The 19,830-nt window shown below is 66.0% G+C and overlaps 3 protein-coding genes across 3 annotated transcripts in view; 1 reads left to right on the top strand and 2 right to left on the bottom strand.

Moving 5' to 3' along the window:
* Positions 1-11,123, top strand: part of MED16 (mediator complex subunit 16) — a 15,586-nt gene extending 4,463 nt beyond the window's left edge. The window contains exons 5-16 of the mRNA XM_039248179.1: positions 111-280; positions 744-1,175; positions 1,248-1,353; positions 3,424-3,579; positions 4,201-4,412; positions 4,970-5,176; positions 5,256-5,466; positions 5,608-5,741; positions 6,000-6,192; positions 6,575-6,779; positions 7,506-7,589; positions 8,176-11,123. Coding sequence (XP_039104110.1) covers positions 111-280; positions 744-1,175; positions 1,248-1,353; positions 3,424-3,579; positions 4,201-4,412; positions 4,970-5,176; positions 5,256-5,466; positions 5,608-5,741; positions 6,000-6,192; positions 6,575-6,779; positions 7,506-7,589; positions 8,176-8,302 — 2,237 coding nt within the window. The 3' untranslated portion in view covers positions 8,303-11,123. The remainder of the gene's footprint in view (positions 1-110; positions 281-743; positions 1,176-1,247; positions 1,354-3,423; positions 3,580-4,200; positions 4,413-4,969; positions 5,177-5,255; positions 5,467-5,607; positions 5,742-5,999; positions 6,193-6,574; positions 6,780-7,505; positions 7,590-8,175) is intronic.
* A 528-nt stretch (positions 11,124-11,651) lies between these two features.
* Positions 11,652-13,514, bottom strand: CFD (complement factor D). Its single transcript, XM_039248203.1, has 5 exons — positions 13,224-13,514; positions 12,659-12,815; positions 12,360-12,504; positions 12,014-12,271; positions 11,652-11,867 (listed from the first exon to the last, which is right to left on the bottom strand). Exons 1-5 carry the CDS (start codon positions 13,279-13,281, stop codon positions 11,706-11,708), a joined length of 780 nt encoding a protein of 259 aa, XP_039104134.1. The 5' UTR covers positions 13,282-13,514; the 3' UTR covers positions 11,652-11,705.
* Positions 13,515-14,902: 1,388 nt separating this feature from the next.
* Positions 14,903-17,507, bottom strand: LOC120242411 (neutrophil elastase-like). Its single transcript, XM_039248202.1, has 5 exons — positions 17,435-17,507; positions 16,982-17,138; positions 16,614-16,755; positions 15,436-15,666; positions 14,903-15,181 (listed from the first exon to the last, which is right to left on the bottom strand). The coding sequence occupies exons 1-5, from the start codon at positions 17,499-17,501 to the stop codon at positions 14,981-14,983; spliced, it is 798 nt and encodes a 265-aa protein (XP_039104133.1). The 5' UTR covers positions 17,502-17,507; the 3' UTR covers positions 14,903-14,980.
* Between the last annotated feature and the right edge of the window lie 2,323 nt (positions 17,508-19,830).

Raw genomic sequence — 19,830 nt, 5'->3', positions numbered from 1 at the left:
ACCCCACCCCCGCTCTCCCTCCACCGGCTTGCCCCTCCCAGACCCTGAACAGGCTGCGCGTCCCGCCCCTGCCCGTGCGGGGGTTTGCAGTGCAGGTGTGCTGCCCACAGGCTCCCGGCTCCTGTCGGCCGATGCTGACGGGCAGATCAAGTGCTGGAGCATGGCGGACCACCTGGCCAACAGCTGGGAGAGCTCCGTGGGCAGCCTGGTAGAGGGGGACCCCATCGTGGCCCTGTCCTGGCTGCACAACGGCGTGAAGCTGGCGCTGCACGTGGAGAAGGTGGGCTACTTCCTGAGCGTGCAGGTGTGGTTGGTGAGGCCACCGCCCCCCCCCCCCCCCCCCCCCCCCGCCTGTCCGCCAGCCCTCTGGTTCCTCCCCTGCAGAAGCACCCTTTGGTTTTTCTAGTCCCGGCCCGACTTGCGCCTCTGATCAGGCTGTCAGCGCCTTGTTTCCGGTGAGCCACTCATTTAACTGATGGCTGCTGTCCTTAGTGAACCTTCTATTCCACTGGCCGCTGAAATCCTCAGTGAACCTCCCTTTTAACTGACAGTTGTTTTTAGGATCCAGCACACCTTTCTCCTCAGTAACGTTCCAGAATTCCTCTTTCTGTACCCCAAGGGGGGGGTGTCAGGTCACAAATGGCAGACCCCTAAAGGCTGGGCAGGGCATCCGTTGTTGATGGCTTCCGCTGGGGCCAGCATCGGCATTAAGCTGACCCTGTGCCCCCTTCTTCCCCCCACAGTCAGGTGCCTCCAGCTTCGGGGAGAAGTTCTCCCGTGTCAAGTTCTCGCCGTCCCTCACGCTGTTTGGCGGCAAGCCCATGGAGGGCTGGATCGCGGTGACGGTCAGCGGCCTGGTCACCGTGTCCCTGCTCAAGCCCAGTGGGCAGGTGCTGACGTCAACCGAGAGTCTGTGCCGGCTGCGCGGCCGCGTGGCTCTGGCGGACATCGCCTTCACGGGCGGCGGCAACATCGTGGTGGCCACGGCGGACGGCAGCAGCGCCTCCCCCGTGCAGTTCTACAAGGTGTGCGTGAGCGTGGTCAGCGAGAAGTGCCGCATCGACACCGAGATCCTGCCCTCGCTCTTCATGCGCTGCACCACCGACCTCAACCGCAAGGACAAGTTCCCCGCCATCACCCACCTCAAGTTCCTGGCCCGCGACATGTCGGAACAGGTGAGCCGGCGGGTCCCCCGCCCCCCCTCCCCCCCGCCCTCTGGCTCCTCACCCTGACCTGTGCTGCTGCAGGTGCTCCTGTGCGCGTCCAGCCAGACGAGCAGCATCGTGGAGTGCTGGTCTCTGCGGAAGGAGGGGCTGCCCGTCAACAACGTCTTCCAGCAGATCTCACCCGTGGGTGAGTCTCCCCGCAGCCCCGCCCCCTCCGCCCCAGGCCCTTCACGCCTGCCGTGCAGCACTTCAACATTTCTGCCTGGAGGCTCAGAGGAGCAGTGGCCTAGGCATCCCACAATCCCACAGGGCGGGTCACCTGACTGCCTCACTCTCCTGCCTCTTGCAGAGAGCAGTGCCTGCTTGAGGGAACTGCAGTGCAAAGGCCCTGGGGCAAGAGGCCAGCAGTGAGCTAGAGCAGGGCTGAGCAGAGGGGGGTGAGCAGACAGTGCAGTGGGGCTGGGGGTGCACACAGACCCTGGGCCACAGAGGGCACTTAATCCTAACAACAAGCCTCCAGAAACTGGTTTACGGGGAGGAAGCCCAGAGGGTTGGCTGAGTTTCTCTAGGACATACCTGAGGACTCCCCCCCCCCATCCCCACACTCACTGTGGATCCTCCAGATGGCACCAGCCTCCCCCGGGACTGTCCCCGCTCCCCGGCAGAGCCTGGGACACGCTGGCCTGGCCTTTTATGACTGCGAAGTCAAAGTCGGAAAAGCCACTTTATTTTCACCCCCTGCAGCTCAGAGAGGGTGAAGGCGTCCCCCGGGCCCACAGATAGAGAGGATTTCCAGCAGATGAAAGCAGGGCTCTTTGCTGATTAGCGCTAATGGACCCTGGAGTGGTTGGCTGCCCAGGAGGGCGCTAAACGGGAACTACTAATGAAGCGCAGTCAAGAGGCCCCCGCGGCTGCGGCCCCCTGGGCGGTTACATACACCACCTGCGCCAGGGCTGGTAGTCAGCGCGAAGCACCTTCCCCAGACCCCACGTCCTGAGTGAGCTTGTAGCTGGCGGCCAGCATGACCACATGTGGTGGGCAGGGCACGCAGGCCTGCACCGTCCCTGTGCCCCGGAGCAAGGGGTGGCCAGCCCCAGGGCCAGCCTGACCACAGCCATCACGTCGCATTTGTGCAGTGCTCACCGTGACCGCTGGCCTGGGCCTGCGGGTGCTGTGTGGCTGTCGTCCATGCTGGATACTAAGTCACATTCTGGCCTCAGGCAGTCTCGGTGCTCTCTGGGCCTCAGTTTCCCCCTCAGGGGGCTTGGGTCTGTTGTTTGTTTATGTGCTGTGACAAGCCGTTCAGAGCAAGGCTCTGGAGGCAGGCAGGCAGGCGGCGGTGGGGAGAAGTCATTTGATGGTTCGCTGTCGCGGCCGTATTAAATTTTTTTTTTAATTTAATTTTTTTTTTTTTATTTTTTATTTTTAGGAGAGAGAGATATAGTTTGTTTAGGGGTTGTTTAGAGAGAGAGGGAGTCACAGACTGAAACAGGCTCCAGGCTCTGAGCTGTCAGCACAGAGCCCGACGCGGGGCTCGAACCCACGAACCGCGAGATCATGACCTAAGCGAAAGTCGGACGCTTAACCGACTAAGCCACCCAGGCGCCCCAATCGCGGCCGTATTAACACGGCATCCTGAACGGCGCAGCTCTGGGGGGCCATCTGGGGCACCACCTCCACGCTCCTCCCTGGGCAGCGTGGGCTGCGCACCCGATCTCCCCCCACGGTGGCGTGTCACACCGTGTCTGCTGGCGTCACGTTCGCCCTCGTGCTGTGGCCACGGGTCTCCCGGAAACCACTCCACCTGTTGGGGGGGGTCCATCACCACGCCAAGGGTGTGGGTGCAGGGGGCACAGATCTGTGGCCCCGTGACCATCCAGCTGGAGCCTTAGCACCAGGCTGATCTGGGCTCCTCCCAGCACCTGTCCTGTTAAGAAAATGCAGCGCGAGCTGGCCGTAGCAGGAGGGCTATTGGGGGGTGGGGGGGCTCCAGGGGCAGGGTGTGCTCCGCCTTTCTGCTCTGGCTTCAGCCGGAGGCATGGCGGCCTCCCCCCACCACCCACGGCCTCCTCGTCGGGCGAGGTCCCAGGGCGGGACTGGGGGTCTGCGTGTGTCCGTGCCCGCTGGCTGGACCGTGAAGTGCTCTGAGCGGCCAGGCTGGAGACTGGGGTGCCAGGGCGGGCACGTCCCCTGCGGGGTTCCGTCGTGTGGCGTTTCTCATTCTGTCGTTTCCCCGTTCCCCTGGCCCCCTTTTCAGTTGGTGACAAACAGCCCATGATTCTCAAGTGGCGGATCCTGTCGGCCACCAATGATCTGGACCGTGTGTCTGCTGTAGCGCTGCCTAAGCTGCCCATCTCGCTGACCAACACTGACCTGAAGGTGGCCAGTGACACCCAGTTCTACCCCGGCCTCGGTACAGCTGGCGCGGGCCCCGGGGGGCGGTGGGCGCGGGGCCCTCCCGTCTGCCAGGTGGCCTGCTTCCAGGGTCCCACACGCCCCAGGGCCGGGAGGGGCTGACAAAGCACGCGTACAGGGCCGGCAGCCATCTGCAAGGGTGGGGCTGGGAGCTTTGGGCGGACTCTTCAAGTGGGCAGTAGCCGTCATGGCGCGTCAGGCGTCCATCCTGGGTCAGTCGTGGGTATCACTGACCCCAAGTGAGTCAGGGCTCCAAGAGAGCCCTAACCCTGGTGCCCATTGGTCATGGTGGTTCGGCCTCCCTGCCCTCCATTCCCACCACGAGGCCCTTGTGTGCTCTGGAACCCCAGGGCCTTTGCAGCCACCGTCCCCTTCCACTGTCTGGAAGGGACCCATTTGTGCCAGGTGCTGGGAGGCGGGGGGGCACAGCCTGAACCTATGGCCCTTTCCTCCACTGATTCTCAGGACTGTCCACAAAGGACGAGGGGAGAGTGGCTGTGGGGGCGGCTGGCAGGCTGTGGGTGGCCTGGGGCCATGCCCTCCCCCGCGCAGCCCCTTCCCATGGTCGGGAGCTGGGCGGGCGCCTCGCACGGCTGAGCAGCCTGTGCTCCGGCTGCAGGGCTGGCCCTGGCCTTTCACGACGGCAGCGTCCACATCGTGCACCGGCTGTCACTGCAGAGCATGGCCGTCTTCTACAGCTCTGCGGCCCCGCGCTCCGCGGACGAGCCGGCCATCAAGCGCCCGCGGACCACCGGCCCCGCCGTCCACTTCAAGGCCATGCAGCTCTCCTGGACCTCTCTGGCCCTAGTCGGCATCGACAACCACGGGAAGGTGAGCTTCAGAGCTGCCTCCCTGCTGCTTGACGGCCCGAGGTTGTCGCCTGTGCGGTCACGAGCAAAGTTCCAGTGAGGTCTGTGGCGCACTGTGGGTGCTGGGCACGTAGTGGGTGCTGGGCAAGCAGAAGCCATTGGGATGGCGGCTGCGCACGTGGATTTCTAGGATTAAATGTGGTGACGCCTGTAGCAGGTGCTCAGGGGCTGTCCTCATTCCCGGGGGACGTGGCCTCGGCCTGGCAGAAGGGGCAGGCTGCACTCACCCTCACGACCAGGCGTGCCCGACCCCCCCTCTCCCGCTGGCTCCACCCTTGGGGTCTTGTGTGGCGGGCCAGCTGGCCGGCCTGAGGGCTTCCGCCTCTGGAGGACGGGCTCGGTCTGCAGAGACTCCGCGGCCCTCAGGTGGATTGGCGCCTGCCACTTAGCCCGATGACCGGCCGGTCTCCCCCCGCCAAACCCCGTGGGTGTGGTGAGCCCCTCCCCCCTGCAGGTAGGCCCCCCCAGGGAGCAGCAGGCCCAGGGCCTTCAGCGCTCCCCCGCCCGCCCTCCCCGCAGCTGAGCATGCTTCGCATCTCGCCGTCCATGGGCCACGCGCTGGACGTGAGCCTGGCGCTGCGGCACCTGCTCTTCCTGCTGGAGTACTGCATGGTGACCGGCTACGACTGGTGGGACACGCTGCTGCACGTGCAGCCCGGCATGGTGCAGGGCCTGGTCGAGAGGCTCCACGAGGAGTACACGCGCCAGAACGCCGCCCTGCAGCAGGTGGGGGCCCGTGCCGCGCCAGCGCCAGCCGCGTCCCGAGCCCCTCGGGGGCTGCCTGCTCACGCCACCTGCCCGCCAGGTCCTGTCCACCCGGATCCTGGCCATGAAGGCGTCGCTGTGCAAGCTGTCGCCCTGCACGGTGGCCCGCGTGTGCGACTACCACGCCAAGCTCTTCCTGGTGGCCGTCAGCTCCACGCTCAAGTCCCTCCTGCGCCCCCACTTCCTCAACACGCCCGACAAGAGCCCCGGCGACCGGCTGACCGAGGTCTGCGCCAAGATCACGGATGCCGGTGGGTGCTGCCCCGGGGGCTTCGGCCAGGCCAGGGAGGGCCCGGGGGGCCAGAGAGGGGCTGTGGGGGCCCAGCGTGGCGGGCCCCTTCGACCCAGGGCCCAGCTCCCAGAGGGAGCCCTGACCGCCCGTCCCCTCCCAGACATCGACAAGGTCATGATCAACCTCAAGACGGAGGAGTTTGTCCTGGACATGAACACGCTCCAGGCGCTCCAGCAGCTCCTGCAGTGGGTGGGGGACTTCGTGCTCTACTTGCTGGCCAGCCTGCCCAACCAGGTGCGCCTCCTCACCCCTGCCCGGCCCCTGGAGCCCACGGCCGGGAGCCCTGTGCGCTGCGAGCTGCATCCCCGCCCCGCCCCGCCCCTCACGTGCTAGCTGCCAGAGGCGACCGCTTCCCTTCCTCCTCCCACCACGGTGCGGCGGGCAGGAGCTGTAGTCGCTGGTCATGTGTCAGGAAAGCGCGGGGCTCCCTGGCCTGTGGGAGGGGGGCCGGGGGCCGGGGATGCGGCCTGGTGAGCCCGTGCCTCCCCACAGGGCTCCCCGCTGCGGCCGGGACACAGCTTCCTGCGGGACGGCCCCTCGCTGGGCCTGCTGCGGGAGCTCATGGTGGTCATCCGCATCTGGGGTCTGCTGAAGCCCAGCTGCCTGCCCGTGTACACGGCCACCTCGGACACCCAGGACAGCATGTCCCTGCTCTTCCGCCTGCTCACCAAGCTCTGGATCTGCTGTAAGGCTCCAGCCCACAGCACTCATCACCCCGCCCTAATGAGTCCTGGGGAGAGTCCCGGCCACTCCCCAGATGTGGGCCCCCCAGCTCAAACGGTCTTCGTCCCCAGTGCCCGGCACAGGTGCTCGTTAGACGTCCCTGCCTGCTTGCTGGCCGTGTGTCACCGGGTCACGTGCTTCCACAGGCCGTGTTCTGGGAAGGACACCTAGTGCCTCCCGTGTACTTGGTGGACAAACAAGCAGGTCCTGACACCCGTGAGGTCGGGGTAGAGCTGGAGCCCAAACCTGGACCTCGGCACTGAGCTCCTAGGAGGCCTCGGTGCCCACCCCCTACTCCTTGGGGCAGGCCACTGAGCGCAGCGTCCCCTGGTCCCCTCCCGCAGGCCGTGACGAGGGCCCCTCGAGCGAGCCGGATGAGGCGCTGGTTGACGAGTGCTGCCTGCTGCCCAGTCAGCTGCTGGTGCCCAGCCTGGACTGGCTGCCCGTCAGCGACGGCCTCGCCAGCCGCCTGCAGCCCAAGCAGCCCCTGCGCCTGCAGTTCGGCTCGGCCCCGACCCTGCCCGCTGGGCCGCCCGACGGCCTCGCCAGGTGCGTGCAGGCTCCGCCTTCCGGGCTCCCCCTTAAGCTCTGTCCCCACTCGCTCCCCGCCCCCCCGCCGCTCTGGGGTTGCCCCAGGTAGAGTGCCTGGAGCTTGGCCCCGCCCCCACCACAGGTCACCAGCATGGACTCCCGCGTGCGCAGCCCCGGGCAGCCCAGCGCTGTGCCGAGGCCGTGTTCCCGGGGCGCGGGGTCTGTCCCCACTCTTCAGGCTAGAAAGTGCAGTCCCTGACCTAGGGTCGCACAGGGTGCGTCACTATTTCAGATACTCGCTTGATGAAGAGACACAGGAATTCTCCACAGAGTCCGTTACTTTGGGTGGAAATTTCAGAGATCGCAGATGAGCCAAAGGAAGAAAGTCAGCACCCTGGGGCCCCATTTGGATGAAACACATCAGACGTTCGGTTTCTCCCCGTTCCGGCATCTTCCTTTTGGTGATGCGGTGGGAGGGACTCCCTGAATCATCTGCATCTGGGTTTCAGAAAAATCCTTAAGAGGAGGCTGATCATAAGGAGGTTTTAAGTTTGTTGTTTTGGAAACGTTCAAATTTAATGCCAGTGCAGCCCCATCCAGCTCCCAGGTTTCCCCACGGAGAACCGGGAGGGTTCTCCAGTGGCTTCTAGACCTTTCTAGCGCCTTGAGTCTGCGGTGAGAGGGCACAAGTCAGATGACCCGTGTCCGGTGTGTGCACCTCACGTGTGTTCTCTCATCCGCCAGGGCGCCGGGCCAGCCCAGGATCGACCACCTGCGGAGGCTGCACCTGGGAGCCTACCCCACAGAGGAGTGCAAGACCTGCACCAGGTGGGTGCCCCCGCCTGCGACCCCGCCCCCGGCGTGCCCAGGGCCTGCGGCTTCCCCCTGCCCGCCTGTCTCCCTGCCCCTCAACAGGGGCCGTGGGAACGCCGCCTACGTTGGGGCCACTGGGTGGGCACACCAGGGGGTCCCTGCAAGGACCGAGGCTGCCTTGGGAGGCCCTGAGCACCCTCCCTTCGGGCATCAGTGGGGGGCAGGGCCCTGGGTGACCACGCAGCCCGAGCCTGCCCGGGGGGAGCTGCCCATAACCCGACTGTGGCAGAGACGAGGCCCAGGCGCTTTGCAAATCAGCCCCGCCTGCTGCCACACAGCCCCAGATGCAGGTTCCGGCCCTCAGGGTCACGCTGCTAGGGAGCGGCCAAGCCGGACTCAGAGACCCCACAGCCCCCTCCGTCCGCTCAGAGGAAGGATGCCTGAGCCGGGACGGAAAGGTGTGGAGGAGCTGGCTCAGTTTTGGGAGGTGCAGGGAGCAGCATTCTGGGGGTGGGGGGAGTAGCACGTGCAAAGGCCCGCCCAGCGGCAGGAGGGAGGGAAGCCCCTCCCGGCGCCTCACCCCCGCCGGCTCTGCCCCCAGGTGCGGCTGTGTCACCATGCTCCGGTCACCCAACAAGACTACGGCTGTCAAACAGTGGGAACAGCGCTGGATCAAGAACTGCCTATGTGGGGGCCTCTGGCGGCGGGTGCCGCTCAGCTACCCCTGACTGGGGGCCCCTAGGCCCTCCCGGCGACAGAACGTTCCACACGCTCCTGACCTTCGTTGGGTGCGTTAAAAAACAGGCATCCGGAAGCAGGGCCTTTCAGGCCACATCAGCCAAGGTCGGTGCCCTGTCGCTGGGCGGGGCCGGTGAGGGTGCGGCTGGAGCCTCAAGTCAGTACCTGTCAGCCCAGTGGGTGCGGCTTTCTGTCCCTGGGAGCCTGTGGGTCTCACGGCCTCAGGCAGGGCCACAGCCCACGTGCTCCCTCCCTGGACCCCCAGCGGCCCCTCCGGAGGCCCCAGGTCCCGGCTCAGAGGGCCCAGGATGGCCGGCGTCTCTGTTCTCCAGAGCGCCCCCCAGGAACCTGTCCCGAGTCCGGGTGGCTGCTGCCGGGGCACCTGCCTCCGTGTCCTCCTTCCTGTCCGTGCGTCCAGGTGGCTCTGACCTCAGCAGGCGCAATAAACGTCCTGCCGAAGGTGCTGCCTGTCTGCCCTCCCTCCTCCCTCATGCAGGTCTGGGTTCCTGTGCCTGGTGACTCTCTGCTTTGTCAGCATTTATCGAGCACCTATTGTATGCCAGTCACTGAGGTCCCTACAGGGGGCAGCAAGCTAGGCACAGGTGGGTGGTGGGCACGTCTCTCTCCTTTTTCCCTGACTCCCCCTACCCTCCCCCCTGCATGCCTCAGCTGCTCTGGCCCCTGGGCTTCTGGGAGCTCAGGTCTGGTCCCTGGGGGTCCCACCTTCTGCCAACAAGCACTTGCCCCAGGCGCATCAGGCCTCCTGCCCTGCCTGTGGGGTGCTCCTGCCTGAAGGCGCAGGGAGGGGTGGGTGCAGGGCAGGGAGGGCGGCCAGGTGGATGCCCCAGGGGGCGCAGAGCTGCCTAGGGCAGCCGGGCCCTGGCGATAGTCAGCCGGCACGGGGCCAGGCGTTTGGTGGGGGGCTGGCCCGCCTCTCCTCCCACCCTGCTGGTCACCGCTGCCTGGTGCCCCTTGAGTGACACGGGGCCCCGAAGACAGCTGCCCTGGTCGAGGCGTTCCTGGGTGAGTGGTCACTGCTGACGGGCAAGCCACCCGTGAGCCACTGGAGGGAAATGTCCGTGTAAATCGTTGATCTAAGTCCAGCAAAGGGGGGTTTCAGGGAGCAGGGGAGAGGCCTCTCCTCCATGGGGGTCAGCCACCCGGGGCCCTCTCCTCCCCCCGGCCACGCCCACACCACTGCTGTGCCGTCTGCGGGGCTGGGGGGGGGGCCGGCTGCTGGCGACCCTGCACCCCTTTGGGGTCCGCAGACCCCTGACGCGGCCCGCCCCCAGCTGCAGTGGCACAAAGGGGTTATCGTCCTGGACACGTCTCACCCACTTGGGGCTAGTTTGTGGGTTTATGACGCGGACACGTGGGGCCTGCATCGCCTCCCCTGGGGTCTGGGCGGGCGCACACCTGTGGCCAGCCCCGTGCAGAAGTGCGTGTGAGCCGCGAGTGTTGGGAAGCGGCCCCTCCCCCTGGAGTCCGAGTCCCGGGCGGTGAGGCCGCCATCCTGCTGTGCCGCCCACTTCTGGCCCTGCAGGCGCGGAGCACGGTGAACCGGGGATGGCTCTGTGCCCCCCAGTTTGGGGTGGATGAGAACATTCTGTGAACTGCTGGGGCAAACGTGGTGGCGTGGGCGTGCCTGGCTGCCCGGGCGGCCTGTCCCCCATGCGCCCTGCTGAGCCCGGGTCAGGTCAGCAGGGTCGAGCGTCCCCGTCCCGTGCCCACCGGGGTGGCCGCAACACCCGCGTGTCCCCATGGCGCCTTCCTCTAAGCGCGACAGCAAGGCCTCTAGTACTGCGAAGATGGGCCAGTGCGACCGGCTGTGTGCTTCTGTCCCCTTCTGTCCGCTCCTCAGAGCGGGGTCACCGGGACCGCGTTCAGCTGCGCGTGCCGCTTTGGGTTCAGTGCCCATCGCACTCCCGCCCCTGCCCCACACTCCTCCAGAACCTCCTGTGGTTCCCACTGACCACGGGATGGGGCGTTGTCACACCAGGCCAGCCCCGAGACAGACGTGAAACCCCACATACCACCCTTTCCCTGGCTTCCCCCCCCCACCCCGGGGCACTGACCTCCGGAAACAAGCGGGAAGGCTTGACTGGCCCTTGGCCCCTGCGTCTGCGCGGGGCTCAGGGCCGGCCACGCCCACTGGCACCTGAGAACCCGCCCGGGGAGGGGACAGCTCGCCCAGGGAGGAGGCCCGGGGTGAGAGGCTGCGGGTTCCCTCGTTCGCTCGCGGCTGGAGAAGCCCCAGCCACCGCGGCTCCGCCCCTTCCCGCGGGCGGACCCACCGGCCCCCGGCCCCGCCCGGGCCCTCCGGCTGCCAGGCCACCAGTGGGGACGGCCGCAGTGGAGTTCCAGGCGGACGACAGATGCGGTTTAGTCCAAGGCCGTTCCGGATGCCACATGGAACACGCTCATCACGCGAAAAGCGTTTGTTGTTCTTCTGAAATTCCCGTTTAACCGGACGTGTTGTATTTTTATTTGCTGAATCCGGTATCCTACCCACACCCACGCTTTCCCCCCAAACTGGATCGTTCCAAAGCCACGCCCTGGCATCTTTCATTCAGGAAATACCTATCGAATGAATGAGTCTTCGGTGTCTGACCGGCAATTGTGTCTCTTCCCCCCTTAATGTAAATGTGCAGTTTGTTAAGTTTCGCGCGAGACGCAGGAGCCCATGTGGGTCATCAGAGGGCGCGGTGGCTCGTCCTGCGTGGAGTGTGAGTTACTAGAGCTGGTCTCGGAGACCACGGCCCAGCCCAGGACTGCACGCAGCAGGTGCTCAATAAATGCTTTTGTACCTGTGAGCACACGACTCCGAGGTGAACTCTGGTGGAAAAGTAAAACTTGGCCGCGGGTTCCTAACCCAGTACCCTGACCCCGGGGGGGGGGGGGGCACAGGACTTCGCCTCTCAGACCCTCAGGCTTCTTTTCAACAAAAGGGGAAGAAAAGCACGAGCCCCCTTTGTGGCCTCGCTTCCCACCCAGGCTCGCACGCGGGAGGGCAGGGGGTCCCTCAGGCCCGCAGGGGCCCCTCTAGACTCGCGCCGGCCGTCCCCGTCCTGGGAGGTGACCGAACGCGGCTCTGCGTCCTGGGGTTGAATCCACGCTTGGCCCGGGGGCCTCCTCGGGCCTCAGCCTCCGATTCCCGATGTGGGACGTGGGTCGTGGGAACACGCCTGACTCGAGAGGGTCTGTGAGCCCGAGGCTCCCGCGGAGCAGAGCGCGTCTTCCACGCGGGGCGCCCCCCCCACCCCCCCACCTCCCGGGCCGCGGACGGCAGGGCGCGGGCGCCCCCGCGCGGCGGCGCGTGCGCAGGACGGGCGGGAAGCGTGCGGGAGAGGAGGCTTTATTGCGCGACCCGGGTCCGCCCCCCGCGCGGCCTCGTCAGGCGGCCGCGCCCTCGGCCGTCACGCCGTCGATCCAGGCCGCGTAGCTCGCCACGCGCGTGTAGATGCCGGGCTTCTTGCGGTTGCCGCACACGCGCGAGCCCGACGTGACCACGGCCTCGGCCACGCCCCCGCACACCAGCGGGCCCCCGGAGTCGCCCTGCGGGGACGGCGGGCCGGACCGTGAGCGCCGTGGCCGCGCCTGCTGGGACCCGCGCCCCCCCGCCCCCGCCGCCCCCCGCCGCCCCGCGCCCCCGACCCCCGCCGCCCCCGCGCCCCCGCCCCCGCCGCCCCGCGCCCCCGCACCTTGCAGGTGTCCCGGCGGTTGCTCTCGCCGCACATCATGCTCCGGGTGATGGTGCCGTCGTGGTAGGCGCGCTGGTTGCAGGTGGCGCGGTCCAGCACCCGCAGCTGCAGCTGCTGCAGGCGGTCCGGCCGGCGGCCCGCGTGGCTCACCACGCCCCAGCCGGCCACGTCGCAGAGCGTGCCGGCCGCCACGTCGCGGTCCACGCGCTGCCAGGCCAGGGGCTGCACGGCGGGGCCCAGCTCGGCCTTCTCCGACAGCTGCGGGGGTGGGGGGCGGAGGGTCAGAGCGGGGGGCGGGGCGGGGCGGGGCGCGCGGCAGGTGGGGCCGAGGCGGGGCGGGGCCGACCTGCAGCAGGAGGAGGTCGTGGTCGATGGTGTCGGGCCGGCTGTCCGGATGGGGCACCGCCCGCAGCACGTCGTACAGGCGCTTGGAGGGCTCGGGCTGCGACAGGGAGTGCGCCCCCAGGAGCACCTGCACCTTCCCGTCGGCCCTGGGCGTGGGGCGGGGTCCACCTGAGAGCCGCGTACCCCCCCAACACAGCCCGCCCCCCGCGTACCCCCCCGACCCAGCCCGCCCCCCGCGTACCCCCCGACCCAGCCCCCCCCAGCCCCCGCCTCCTCCCCGCAGCCCCGCGGGCCACTCACAGGTCCTCCACACAGTGCGCCGCGCTCAGCACCCAGCGCGCAGACACCAGGAAGCCGCCGCACACGTGCTTGCCGTCCACCCGCACCGACGCCATGTAGGGCCGCGCGTGGGCCTCGGCCTCGCGGCCGCCCAGGATCCGACCGCGGGGCTGCGCCGCTGCGGGTGGGCGAGCGCGCGTGAGCTTCGGGGCGCAGGCCTCCTTCCCGCACCCGGCCTCCCGCCGCTCAGACCCGCGTCCAGACCCGCCAGGACGCGGCGGTGGGAGTGGCGGCTCTGGGGCCAGTTCCCTGCGCGCTGCGCCTAAGGGCTGCGAGGAGAGTGCGGCTGTCCAGACCCAACAGTGCCCCGGCCCTTTGCACCGACCCCTGCGGATTCTCACTGCAGCCAAAGCTCAGACTCAGAAGCTCAGGCTTCACGTTCGAAGTTGTGGAAGTTCCTTCATTTTCAGAGCCTTCCATTCACCTGCTGGAGCTGGGGGGCGCTCCTGCTTGATGGAGGGGGGCCCCTGGCCGACGCCCTGCAGCCCCGTGGCTCCCAGCCGCCCCCACAGGCCCAGTCACTCACCACACGCGGCCGCTCCCAGGAGGACCAGGGTCACCAGCTGCACCAGACTGGCTGTCATGCTGCTGCGGAGGCCTGACAGGGATTCAGGCCGGGCCCCCCAGGCTCGGTCACTTGTATGCGCCTGCAAGGGGGCGGGGCTCCTGGGGCTCCATCTGCTGGGTGGCGGGGGGGTGCCGGCCTGTCCCGCGTCCAGCGTCCTCAGGGTGGGGTCCTCTCCCTCAGGAGCTCTGCACCCACCGTGGACAGGCGGCTGGAGGTGCCAGGTCCCCAGCGGGCCCTCATGTGGGCAGAAGACCCTCGGGATGGGCCCACCCTTCACCCCCAGCCCAGGCTCCCAGGGCGCCCTTCTGGCCCCAGAGTTTTGCAACAGCAGCTGGAGGTCACAGTTTGTAAACAACCAACTTCCTCATTTTTCTGCTCCTCAGTTCTTTCTCTTCCTCCTCCAACTAAGGGAGGAGGTCAGATGGGGGTGGGAAGGTCACCCGACACCCTTGTCCCTAGTGGCTCGGGGTCCGACACCCCAACAAATGGAATGTTAGAAAGCTGGTGTGTAGAGGCAGCTGGAAAGATGACTGATACAAGTGGCAGAAAAACCAAGTTGAACTGGGTGGTCTTCAAGAAGGAAACGTGAATGGAAAGTTCAGGGGGCTGCTTTCAGGTGTGGCTTGCTCCTGTGCCTGGCCCGTATCATGTGTCTCTGTCTCTAGCTTGTCCTTTCCTCCCTGGTGGTTTTTCTCCTCGCCAGGCTCCCCTGTCGTGGGCCTGGCGCCCCACACGCAGCCCGGTGGCTCAGTGGGCCCCTCCCCAAATTCCCCATCACCCCAGCCAGCTTCGCAAGGCTGACTCTGACTAGCTGGGCTGTGATCACATGTCCCTTCCCAGACCAAACACTGTGAGCAAGAGACTGCGGGTTCTGATGAGCAGAATGGGTTACATGACCCTTCATAAGGTCAGGATAGTGGATCAACATCTCACGAACCCGGCGGGGGTGGGGGGTCACTGCTGGGAACTCAAGGGTGGGGTGTGCCTTGGACATCCCCAGGGGGCACATTGCACAATATTTTCCCTCTGTTTCTTCCCTCTTGGGTGTGTACTATTTCATGCACAGAGAAGAATAAAAAAAATGTAACCAATGTGAGTTGTTAGATCCTAACGTGATTCCTTATTGAAATCAGAAACTCTAATAAACAAAAGCCCATTAGGATATGGAGTCCAGATTATGTAACAAAATTTGGACCGTCTTGAAGACGGGAAGGTTCAGGAAAGAACCCTGAGCGCTCCCAGATGCTCCTGGACTCCGGGGACCAGCGAGTGCCGAGGCTGGAGGAGCCGGCAGCCAGTGCGTGGGTGGGGCCGTGGGAGGGGGCACCCCAGGCAGAGGGAGCACCGAAGCCCAGGCTGGGGACCTCCAGGGCGGTGAGGGGCTGGGTTCCTGAGGCCGAGGCCCGTCTGCCACCTGAACGCCTCCCCTTCCTCCTTCCTGCAGCAGCGGCTCTGGCGCTCAGTCCGGTGACCTGGGAACTGGGGTGGCCGCTGGCAGCCTTTGCGGGGGGTGAGGAAGGTCTTCTTACCCCAGGGCCCCTAACACACTGCCCTTCGGTGGCAACATGCTCATGACACCCTCTTTCTAGTCCCTGTTGGGCCCCAGCTGCACGGCCAGGAAACAGCTGCACACATTCTCACGAAACCGAGAGGCTTTTATTGTGCGAGATGCAAATGGTCCCCCCGTGGGCAGGGCGCAGCCAGGGGTGCCCTTTCTAGAGGGTCCTACTCGCAGGGTCCCTGGGATGCACCGAGGGGCGGTTGTCCCGGCGACGGATGATGGAGTTGATCCAGTCGGCGAACTGCGCCACCGGAGCGAAGGCGTCTGGGTAGAAGCCGGAGCCGCAGCTTCCGCGGATAAAGGAGTCGATGCCCTGGATCAGCCCATTGCAGACCAGGGGCCCGCCAGAGTCCCCCTGCGGGCACAGCAGGGTCAGGAGGCTGCCCTTCCAGGGCTCAAGCCGCGGCCCAGGCGGGAGTGGGGTGGGGGGGCCTGAGGGGAAGCGGGTGGGCCGGGGGTGGGGACCAGGGGGCCTGGGGGGACCAGCGGAGACTAAGGGGGACAGGGGGCACCCAGGGGACCCAGGGGGTTTGGGAGGAACCCTGGGGGGGATGGGGGACCCAGGAGGATGGGGAAACAGGGGGACCTGGGGGGACCCAGGATACGTACAAAGCAGATGCCGGCCTGCCGCCGTGGCACCAGTGTGCACACGTTGGAACGACGGCACAGGTTGGTCACCACGGTGACATTGAGCTCCTGCAGGACGTTGGGCGGTGGCCGGGTCGTGCCCAGCTGGCCCCAGCCCATGGCCAGGCACTGCACCCCACTACCCACACCTTGATTCTGGGCAGGCAGCCTGGCCACCTGCACGTTGGCGTTGATGGTGGCTGACCCATTGAGCTGTGGTGGGTGGGGACAGAGCGTCAGAGTGTCACAGGGGGTGGTGGACCATGACCCTCCCCTCCCCGGGCCTCAGTTTCCCCATCTGTACAGTGGGAGCAACCACAGTGGCTCAGAGCTTCTCTGGACATGTCTTTTTTTTTAATATTAAAAAAAATTTAATGTTGTTTCAGTCTGTGACTCCCTCTCTCTGACCCTCCCCTGTTCGCGCTGTCTCTCTCTCTCTCCTAGAAATAAATAGAACATAAAAAAAAATTTAAAAAAATAAAAAAATAAAAAAAATTTAATGTTTCTTTCTTTTTGAGAGAGACAGAGCGTGAGCAGGGGAGGGGCTGAGAGAGAGGGAGACACAGAATCCGAAGCAGCTCCAGGCTCTGAGCTGTCAGCACAGAGCCCGACGCGGGGCTCGAACCCACGAACTGTGAGATCATGACCTGAACCGAAGTCTTACACTTAACCGACTGAGCCCCCCGGTGCCCCCGGACACGTCTCGAGCACAGTGAGTACTCAACAAAACACACTGTGGGCAACAGCAGGGACATATGCCTTGTTCCAGAACGTTCCCAGAGAATAATCCTAGCTTTGCAAGCAGTGGGGAAGGGAGTCTCTCCCTTACGTCTCCTGCCAGCTGAACGTGGGGAGCGTCACCCCACTCCACAGAGGCAGGACCGGTCCCCGTGCTCAGCCACGTGGAGAACAACAGTTCGCTCGGAGCCTCCTGTACCGTCTCACTTGATTCCTCTGCAGCCCTGCCGAGTGGAGTTGATTTCTCCGTGTTGCAGAGGGTGAGACTGAGGCACAGAAGGGTGGCCTGCATGGTTAGAGCTGGGGTGTGGCGCAGGCCTGCCGTCCCCCACCCGCCCCGCGCTGCGCTCTCCGCAAGCTTCCTGCCCCTGGGCCTCCGCGCCCTCTCGGGCGCCCCCTCCCTGCCCTGCCTGGCCTGGCACCTGGAGAATCACGATGTCGTTCAGCAGTCTCTGGGGATCAAAGCCGTTTTCAAAGACCCGCTGGATGGCAAAGGTCTGCCTGGTGGGCTCCCGCCGCCTCAGGTCGTGTGCCCCCAGCACCGCCACCACTGACCGGAAGTTTCTGCAGCAAGGGCGAGGCAGGAGGTGACCTGAGGGGGCCCTGGTGGCTGGGAGCAGTGGGGGAACCCCGGGGCTCAGCTGTGCCCCCCAACCCCAGCCCAGGAGGGCCCCGCGGGGTCGGGACTGGCCCCTGAGAGGACCTCGGGGCCCTGGTCTCGCTTCCGGCCTGTTAGACGGACGCGGCAACGGGGCTCAGAGAAAGGACGGCATGAGCCGGGGTGACTCACAGGCCGTCCACGCAGTGGGCAGCCGACATGACGAAGTTCGGGGCGATGAGCGTCCCGCCGCAGAAATGGCCGCCGCGCAGCTGCAGCGACACCATAAAGGGCCACGCATGCGGCTGGGCCGGGCGGCCGCCCACAATCTCTGAGGCCAGCGCAGCGCCTGAGGACACACGGGTGGGGCGGTGAGGGCCATGCCAGAGCCCGAGTGGGGAAACTGAGGCACAGGGGGCTGCCCCCACCCCGCACCCCCACCAGGCCACAGCTGTTTACGCTTAGTGGCTTCGGGGTCCCCAGAGGGTTCGCACCCCAGCTCCCAGCTCCCACACTGGCCTCACCACCCACGACCTCGCTGTCCTGCTCATCGGGGCGGTCACCCTCCCACGAGGGCCCAGGGCAAATGGAGAGGCCGAGAATAGATGCCCGGGGACAGACGGACAGACACGTGTCCTCACTCACCACCCAGCAGCATGGCCAGCAGCACAGAGGCCAGGGTCGGGCCGGAGGGTCTACGGCTCGGGGTCATGGTCTGGCTGGGGCTCTGGCGTCTCTGCCCCCTGTGCCCACCTGCCCCTCTTATAGCCCCCACCCCCAGAGGCCGTTGCAGTTGCCCCACGGTGGGGCCAGGTGTCCCCACTTCCTGCCCCCCGCCCAGGGCTGGGGGGGTTCAGGGGGCCGGGTTGGCTCCGGCAGGGTCACCGGGTGAAAGTCACAGAGTCAGGGCTGCACGACGAAGTGGGAAGGTCAGATACACAATGTGAACCCCAGCACTGCGCCGGGCACGCCTCTCTACAGTTGGTCGTTGCTCGCCTGGTGCTCACAGTTTCCTAGGAGCTCTGGGTTTTCCTGCACCTGGCACCCTAAACCCACAGGGTGTAGGCTGGGCCCCCACGTGCCTCAGTTTACCCAGGGCACTAGAACAGTGGCAACAGCGGTGCACACGCATGTCCTGACCTTCCGCGGGGACGCAAGGCTGTGGGGTCCCCGTCTGAGATGAGGAAACTGAGGCAGAGCGAGGGCTTCCCCGCGGGTGCCTGTCCAGCACACACGGGAGATCCGGGGTGCAGAGCCTGGCCCGGGTTCACCACAGGACAGGGTGCGCGGCCCGCACGCGGGAACTCAGTCTCCAGGGGTGGCATCTGGTCTCCGGCACAAGTTCTGGGAGGAAGCCCCCCTGCCCCGAGCTTCCCCAAAGCCCCTGATCCCAGGTAGTGGGGGTGCCCTGCCCAGTGCGGCCAAGGGACTCAGGCTGAATTACGGGGCTGGGGTCCCCAGGGCGCAGCCCCTCCCCCGTGACCCCTGTTTCACTCCCCCCCCACCCCCCGGATGCTCCAGCTGCAACGGCTGCTGTCGCAATAAAGCAACGTCTTCCAGGCTCCGTCAGGGTTCAGGGGAGGGAGCCAACGGATCATCCGCAGGAGCGGGGGGGCCGGGGCCCCAGGGACACCCGGAGCCGGCGCCGTGGCCGCCGTCCAGTTTGTCCCTGTGGCCACAGGCCAGCCAACCCCACACCCTCCAGGGATGAGGGTGACGGCCCTGGCCTCCTGCAGCCCGGCACACAGCAGGCGCTCAGCGCCTGCCCTCTCTCCCTGCCTCGGCCTGAGCCACATTGACTGTCCTGACCTGTGGCAGGGTACCCCCACCCACAGAGCACTTAGTAAGCACCATCGGGGATGGGGGACGAAGCCATGTCCTTGGAGGAAGTGGTTCTGGCAAGGAGAGCAGATTTAACCAAAGCTGCATCTATTGAGCACCACTAGTATGTTAGGTTCATCCATATTGTGGGGGTTAGGTGTGTTGACTCTGGGTTCATGCCCTAGTGTGGCCGCTCGCCCACGGCACTGGTCCCGGCCACCGACTCTGCCCCCCTGTGCCTCTGCGTCCTCGCCGATAAAATGAAAGTGACGCTAGGCTCCATCTCAAGACTGACGCGAGGGTTAAGGAAGGAAGGCTCGTGAAGTCCTCGGCTAAGAAGGTGCTGTGCTCGAGGGCCTGTAAACCAACAGCCAGCCGCAGGAGGGCACAGGCTGGGAAGGCCCAGGCTCAAGGTCACAGGGGCGCTGGCCCACACAACACGCACTGGGTTCCGGGGTGCACGCACGTCACTTGACGGGGGGGCCCGCAGCCCCGAGGCCTCCCACCTTGGTGGTCGTGGGTGTCTGAGTCTCCACGGCCCAGCCAGGCTCTAGCAAATCCACCCTGATCCTCAGCTCCCTTCTGGGGTCTGGTTTTTCTGGGTCTTTCTGTTCCTGTCATTGAGCCTCGTCCACATGCCCTCCAACAAGCCCCGTCGACCCCCATCTCTGGGCACCGAAGGCCCCTCTTGGGCCCCTGCCTTGGGCTCCTGGGAAATTCAGGAAGTTCCTGGCAGCCTCCTGACGCTTGTCAGCACACATTTCCCAGGATTTGGCGATGACCTGCTCCTGGCTCCGCGGCTGTGAACTCCGCCCCGGGGTGGTTGGACGGAGGTCAGCTCCGCGGTCTCGCTCTGGCTTGAATTTGCGTGTCGCCACCAGGTGGCCCCAGAGTACGTCAGTAAGGACCTTCCGGCTCCGTGTCCCCTCCCCGGGTCGGCACCCTCTCTGGGCCTTAATGGCCTCCTTGCTGTGACCAGCTCCCGCTCCACTGCTGGCCAATCGCCTCCACCTCTTCCGGCCGCCGACCTCTCCTCTAGGCCCACCCTCGGTCATGTCCGTGGCCCTGCTTGCCCCCCCCGCCCCCCGCCCTCCTCGTCTGCCCCTTGCCTTGCTGCTTCCCAGCCACGCTGGATGTGGCTCCTCACACCGGGCACAACCTGGCAGCCCTTCTCGTATTCTGTCCGCGCACTGGCACTCAGCTCAGGCCTTACCACCTCC

Source organism: Hyaena hyaena, unplaced genomic scaffold (genome assembly GCF_003009895.1).
Source record: "Hyaena hyaena isolate Hyena2069 unplaced genomic scaffold, ASM300989v1 scaffold_302, whole genome shotgun sequence".
NCBI lineage: Eukaryota > Metazoa > Chordata > Mammalia > Carnivora > Hyaenidae > Hyaena > Hyaena hyaena.
The sequence above is the reverse complement of the archived record's forward strand: the minus strand, read 5'-3'. Positions and strand labels throughout refer to the sequence as shown.